The sequence below is a fragment of the Triticum aestivum genome, chromosome 1D, assembly GCF_018294505.1.
Source record: "Triticum aestivum cultivar Chinese Spring chromosome 1D, IWGSC CS RefSeq v2.1, whole genome shotgun sequence".
NCBI lineage: Eukaryota > Viridiplantae > Streptophyta > Magnoliopsida > Poales > Poaceae > Triticum > Triticum aestivum.
The window spans coordinates 133603635-133611279 of record NC_057796.1 but is presented as its reverse complement, the minus strand read 5'-3'; the positions used below and the strand labels follow the sequence as shown (position 1 = coordinate 133611279).

The following is a 7645-nucleotide window of genomic DNA, read 5'->3' as shown; positions in this document are numbered from 1 at the left end:
CTCCAACTAATAATCCGATTATAAATCATGAAAATTATGATAAAAAAGCAGGCAATGATACTGAATAAAGTAATGTGTTCACTGAAGAAAAATGCATAATGCTCTCTTTGATTCTTTGAACGATGGTAAGTAGTTTTCAATCCACATGGACTCTTGGTTCCAAAAAGCATTTACTAGGTTACATTGCAAACAGTGGGTTCTTGTTATCATAATCACTAGGTCATTACACAATAAAAATGTTACCAGCTCATGCAGGAGATCAGGCTGTTCTTCAAATAGTCTTGGCAAGTTCCTTCTCATAGCATCTTCTAGCTTCACTGCATTTTCACCAGGAACACCATACCATACTTTTTGTTCACCAAAATGCATGTAATTCAGAGAATAAAGGAAATGATCTTCCACATGCTACAGCAACATAAAGAACAAGGATATATGAGAACGTGGACCCTAATCAACGTGTCACAGGCATGTATATATTTAAATTATTAGCCTCAAGATAACCCAATAAAAGGGTTGCGTGGCACAGAAGATTTGAAGCACTCAGCTACTAGCATCTTTCAACCACCTACAAAAATACTGCAATATATTCCCTCTGTACACAAATGTAAGATGTTTTAGCAGTTTAATTTAAACTGCAAAAACGTCCTACATTTGTTTACAGAGGGAGTACTTAGCAAGGTTCAAGCCAACTTGCGTGCGCACATGATTTAGGAGCATTATACTATTATTATCAACATTTCATGAGATGGATGAGAAATAGAAGAATGAAAAATCTTACCCAGCAAAATGATGAGAAACACATCCCAACATAAAGCCAAGGGACCACAACACCAGATATATCCTCAGTTTCAAATGAAAGAACAGATCTAGGTTGTCGTCGCAGATTATTCAAGTTCCAGCAAGATAAACCATATGGATCTTGCTTATTTGCATCTGATAGATATGATTTAGGGAATCCACTACTAAATATTGCAGTGTCCAGATCAGCGCCGTAATCCACCTACGCAAAGATTGTTTGATGTCAATCAGTAAAAACTTAAATCCTAATAAGAGCATAATCTACATATAAGCAACCGGGGTACCTCAACTTCATCATCAGGGCATACAACTATCCGCCAATATTCTCCCTCAATTTCCTCAACTGATGGTCGCCACATTTCTTTGTGCTGTTTAATTTCAAAAAGAGAAATTTCATCACTTCCCTTCATTCCAAAATATTGCTCCTTGAACATATCAGCGTATTTCTGGAACTCCTCTAGTGTGAAATCTGAGCCAGACTGAAAGCCAAACTTCTCATCCTGGTCTGCAGACTCAGCGCTACGTCGCTTCTGAGACATCCCAAACCTCAGTTTCTTTCTTCTCTTTCTTTTCTTCTGAACTCGAGGTTGTGTTTGTTTTTTTTTGGGTTCCCGATTTTGAAGCTTGTCAACTTGTTGAACTCGGGTGTTGAACTCTGTACATTTCCAAAAGCTCTTCTCCTTTAGAGGACATGGTGGTCTCCAAGAAGATGGTGGAACAATACGACAAATTCCATATTTTTCTACTTGAGGACGAATGCTAGCAATGTACCCAATTGCATCTTTGAATTCCTGATGTAAAAGAGTTATACACTGTCAATGTCACATAACATAGTTCTGCTAGTGAAGAGAATAGTCCACAAACCTCCTCAGTTGGGGTAAAAACAGGGGCATCATCAATTTCAGGTCTGTTCGATTCATCCGGATGCCACTTTCCATATGTCTGCCCATAATAAATTAAAGAAATGAGACAAACAAATTAGGCACATGATAATCACATAAACTGCAAGCGATGGAAAATGATAAATTTGCGCTGATCAAGTTGAAACTTTTCAAGGGCGTACAGTTGTTGTTCCGCCACCCTGAGAAATAGTAGTCATAACAAGATCAACTTCTAGATTAAAATTTCACTTAATTGGAAAGCACTACAGGGCTAATGTTCTCATAGTAGGCAGGAATTTAGACCGAGTTCAGCATACTAATGTATTGTATAATCTCCTTATGAATTTAACCCATGGATCGTATCAATGATTGGTGAATTAGTAAAATTATTTCATAGTTCGAGATCTCTATGTTTGCATAACTTATCAATGGAATTGCAGATTCAATTGCATAGGAGAAGTACCCAATCGGAACAAGACTCACAAATTGTATTCCTACAAGTCAAAACGAATTTATGTAGGTCAGATCCACCCAGATTGTTCAAAAGTTTGCACCACAATTATACAATCAACATGATCTTTTGGGGGAAACTAGATCTTTTTCTCGGAATTCTAGAACACAAAAAATATATTACAAAGAAACACATAATCATCAATCAGGCAATATACAAATCGAAGACCAATTCCCCCAATCCGCAATCGCAAAATACGTGACCCCCCTCCCCCACTCCCATCTCCTTCCTTGCATGCGTTCATCAATTCAACTAATGTTTTCCAATCCACAACCGGGCCCAAGAACCAGCATGGAACACACGCCCTCCACAAATCGCATCTCACTGCTGCATAGATTCCATTGCCCTAGAATTGAGTCATGACCTATACATTGAAATCTATACGAGCAAACGGGAAACAATTCATAGTATACGCATAACAGATATTATATCCCTCGTCAATCAAACAAAACCGCTACTGCTTCCGAACCAAACAAACCAACAGGAACGATTCTCGACGTACACAACCGCTCATCAAGAACAGTTCTTCAATCAATAGGAACAAATAAAACAACCCGTCCATGGTATTAAAAAAAATAACACGGCCTGATCTACTAGCATGTAATATCTTCGAGACCCGTACCTGCGGCGGCTCGGCCGTGGAAGCCGGCTCCGGCGAGGCCGTTCTGCCTCGCATTCTCCTTTTCTTGCCGCGGGGCGAGGGCAAACGGGGGCCGCCGCCCTCCTCCTCCCTGGGGGAGGCGGAGGAGGAAATCATGGGCGCGGCGGGCGAGATGCGTTGGTGGTCAGAAGAAGCTATCGCGGAAAGGGAAGTCCTCACACCCCGCGTCGCGATTTGGTTTTACCGGGAGGTGACGACCCCCGCACGTGCTCTGCAGCCGGGGTCCGAGTTAGGGTCGTGCTCGGGGTGGCGGGGTAGGGCGCCGCTGTATTCTTCTACTCGTTCAGCCTGAGTAACGTGTTTTAGAAGGACAGCCCTGCAGTAGCCGACTGGCTAGGGTTTAGGTTACTATTAAGTCACTTGTAAAATTTTTTTAACAGATGCAAGCACTCATATACACGCGAATACACTCACCCCTATAAACGCACACCCTACCCTATAAGCACCTCCAAAAGACTGAGCCTGGGCTGAGGATATCATAGTCCCTCTAACCATCCAACCACAGGTTGGTTCGCAAGTTACTCGTAAATCTGATCAGGATAAGTGCCACACGATATGGCACGAAGCAATTTTGTCCTGACATTTTTTATGACAAATTTAGTCCTGAGGATGACAACTTAGTTGTGAAGCATGGCATTTTTCTGTTTGGATGACAAGTTTCAGCTTTTTTGAGGGTTTTTTTTTTTGAATGGCAATTTTAGTTGTAAAAACGTTGGAGCGGGATTACTCCGTGCCACATGTGTAACACTTATAATTTAGGTTATTTAAATAGTTTAACGTATATATTTTTTTGATTGGTTTGCGGTTGAGATATGTTGTGGGAAGAGAATCCATAGGCAAAGATATATGGAAGCACACCATCACATGTTTCATTACAAAGCAAACGCTAATTTCTTCATCCACCGAAATATACGTCGGCGCGACACAAGGGTCTATAAGAAATTTGTATCAGGTTCATATTAGTCATGAAGTAATTAATCATATTACCCTATGAGCACCTCCGATAGACTGAGCCGACATATCATCTTGAAATTTACGAAGTAACCGTAGACACCTCGTCGTCGACGGGAACGTCTCGGAAATCCTGAAATAAATCCAGAAATAAATCGAACACCAGGATTTGAACCCTAATGGGCTGAGAATATCACAATCCCTCTAACCATCCAACCACAGGTTGGTTCGCAAGTTACTCGTAAATCTGATCATGATAAGTGCCACATGATGTGGCACGAAGCAATTTTATCCTGACATTTTTTATGAGAAATTTAGTTACCTAAGGATGACAACTTAGTTGTGAAGCATGGCATTTTTCTATTTGGATGACAAGTTTCAGCTTTTTTGAGGGTTTTCTTTAATGGCAATTTTAGTTGTAAAAACGTCGGAGCGGCATTACTCCGTGCCACATGTGTAACACTTATAATGTGGGTTATTTAAATAGTTTAACGTATATTTTTTTTTGATTCGTTTGCGGTTGAGATATGTTGTGGCAAGGGAAGGGAATCCATAGGCAAAGATATATGGAAGCACACCGTCACATGTTTCATTACAAAGCAAATGCTAACTTCTTCATCCACTAAAATATCCGTCGGCGCTACACAAGGGTCCATAAAAAAATTGTATCAGGTTCATATTAGTCATGAAATAATTAATCATTGATCAAGGGTATTTAATTGATTTACGCATGCCCTCAAATCATTTTATTTTGGGCTAATCATATCTCTACTCCTAAAGGGGATTTGGTAGCCCGGTATCCTGATTTATTTTCGCCGGTCTATTTCGCCTCACCTGCCACCACCCCCTCTCACTGGTTTATTTTCGTCTCTTCTTCCACCACCCCTCCCACTGGTTTATTTTCTCCATTTCATTTAAAAACCAAATCTTATTAAAGGGAAAGGTCTTGTTTCATGCTTGCTTTGGCATGTGCTATTCAATTTAATTACTTAAATAATGGATAATCAAAAATTCAGAAATTACACCATATATATGAGATCACCTTCTTAAAAGACAGACATGAAGATTTTTCTCAATAACCCTTCAAAACAAAATCAAAATCAGATATTGCTTAATGTGCTACCATTTATTATTGCCATTATTTCTACTATTAAATAACAATCACAACTTTACTAGTACAATAAAAAAGCATATCCTTTTTACTACATTACCAAATTACATATATTTCTTAAATTATCAAATCACATATATTTTTACTATTAAAAGGGGAGTTGGTATGCCGGTACGCACGATTTTTTTCCTTTATTTTCATCTTCACTTGCCACCACCATCCCTCCATGCTGATTTTTCTTCCTTACACACTGATAGAGGCAAAGGTGTCCCGATGTTTCGATGAGATGGTGGCTATCGTTTTCTGTGGGAGTCGACCTTGACGATCCGACTACGAACGTGCGAGACGCCGCGCCTTAGCAATCGCTAAACCAACTTCCGAGGGTTATTGACCACGCCGGAGCACGATCAACCTGACCACGAGGGCCTGTTTCCTGCGAGCAAACGAAGAACAAGCAAGAAACTAAGATTGCAATCTGGATATTGCGAATATAAGAGGAAAGCTTTATTAATGAAGGTGGGGTTCTGTGACGCCTTGGTCTGGTCGTTGAACACAAACGAAGTACGCGAAGTTGCAGCTATGGCGAACTTTTAATCTGAACAAAACCCAAAGTCTAAACGATGCCCTAAGGGCTGTATATATGGAGGAAGAGGGGGGGAATTTTGTGGCCCTTGGGGAAGGGGTCCGAAACAAACCCTATCTCTTGTTTCCCCACACATACGGACTCTAAAAACAGCCTATACTTATGTATTTCGAAATTACATGGGCCTGGCCCAATAATAAGGTGACGTAGCACCTAGAATAGCCTCTGGACGAAGTTTATGAAGTGGCATCTTGTATATTTCATCCAAGGCTTCATGCACTCATTATGGTGGCTTCAAAGTCCTGAAATCATCACTTGTAACTCCATTCTTGTTCCCCTTGCGCACGCCATCAACTCCATGCTTGTTCTTGCTCCAATGTTCATCCCTCTTATCCATGCCAGGCCCTTCATTTGTAAGCAAAACAAATGTATCCAATTTAGGCAGCATCATATTCTCATGAATATTAGAATCATTACCAAGAAACGAAAGTACCTGATAATTTAATTGGCGTGCGCGAGCTCTAGTAATTGGTCCAGTATATGTAGTAGTAGGGGTTGTGGGTGTAACAATGGTATTGATGTCCTCATCATCCTCCCCTTCTTGAAATGAAGTCGTCCTCGACGGAAGCTCATCTCCCTCACCCAAATAAGGCTTCAAATCTGCAATGTTAAAAGTGGGACTAACCCCAAAATCTGCAGGCAGCTCAAGTTTATATGCATTATCATTTATTTTCTCTAACACCTTAAAAGGACCATCAGCACGTGGCATTAGCTTTGATTTGCGCAAATTAGGAAACCCATCCTTACGCAAATGTAACAAAACAAGATCTCTAGGTGCAAAGACAACATGTTTTCTACCCTTATCTCCAGCAAGTTTATATTTAACATTCATACCCTCAATGTTTAGCATCAAAATTAACCTTCTCCGAAGATGGAAGAGGCAACAAATCAATGGGTGCATGAGGTAGGAAACCATACACAATTTCAAAAGGGCACATCTTAGTAGTAGAATGCAACGAACGATTATAAGCAAATTCAATATGAGGCAAGCATTCTTCCCACATTTTCTTATTATTCTTCAAAACAGCCCTAAGCATAGTAGACAATGTTCTATTGACTACTTCAGTTTGACCATCAGTTTGGGGGTGACAAGTAGTACTAAAAAGCAGTTTAGTCCCCAACTTAGCCCATAAACATCTCCAAAAGTGGCTAAGAAATTTAGTATCACGATCTGAAACAATAGTACTTGGCACACCATGCAAGCGAATAATTTCACGAAAGAACAAATCAGCAACATTAACAGCATCATCGCTTTTATGACATGGTATAAAGTGTGCCATTTTCGAGAATCTATCCACGACAACAAATATGCTATCCCTCCCCTTCTTTGTTCGAGGTAAACCTAAAACAAAGTCCATAGATATATCCTCCCAAGGAACACTAGGTACAGGCAAAGGCATATATAAACCATGAGGATTGAGTCGTGACTTAGCTTTTTGACATGTAGTGCAGCGAGCAACAAAACGCTCAACATCCCGTCTCATCTTTGGCCAAAAGAAATGTGTAGCAAGTACGTCCTCCGTCTTCTTCACACCAAAGTGTCCCATTAATCCTCCTCCATGCGCCTCCTGCAACAACAAAAGACGAACAGAGCTAGTAGGAATGCATAGCTTGTTAGCACGGAACACAAAGCCATCATTAATAACGAACTTTTTCCATGTTCGTCCTTCTTTAGAATTCTGCATTCATCTTTAAAATCAGCATCATGCACATATTGATCTTTGATGGTCTCCAAACCAAATATTTTGAAGTCAAGTTGTGAAAGCATAGTATAGCGACGAGACAAAGCATCAGCAATAACATTTTCTTTACCCTTCTTGTGTTTAATGACATAAGGGAAAGTCTCAATGAATTCAACCCATTTAGCATGTCTACGATTCAGTTTAGCTTGACTTTTAATATGTTTCAAAGATTCATGATCAGAATGTATAACAAATTCTTTGGGCCATAAATAATGTTGCCATGTCTCTAAAGTCCGAACAAGAGCATATAATTCTTTATCATAAGTAGAATAGTTCAGACTAGGCCCACTCAATTTTTCAGAAAAGTATGCAACAGGTTTGTCATCTTGTAATAACACACCTCCTAA

General features: G+C 40.0%; 1 protein-coding gene across 2 annotated transcripts in view; it reads right to left on the bottom strand.

Annotated features, from left to right (window-relative positions):
* LOC123180747 (lysine-specific demethylase JMJ15) overlaps positions 1 to 3113 on the bottom strand; it is a 7066-nt gene extending 3953 nt beyond the window's left edge. For both annotated transcript variants that reach the window (XM_044592873.1, XM_044592874.1), the window contains exons 1-5: positions 2813 to 3113; positions 1663 to 1740; positions 1083 to 1589; positions 779 to 1000; positions 244 to 405 (exon numbers count right to left, since the gene is read on the bottom strand). In XM_044592873.1, the coding sequence (XP_044448808.1) occupies positions 244 to 405; positions 779 to 1000; positions 1083 to 1589; positions 1663 to 1740; positions 2813 to 2947 (1104 nt within the window). In that variant the 5' untranslated portion in view covers positions 2948 to 3113. The remainder of the gene's footprint in view (positions 1 to 243; positions 406 to 778; positions 1001 to 1082; positions 1590 to 1662; positions 1741 to 2812) is intronic.
* Positions 3114 to 7645: the final 4532 nt, after the last annotated feature.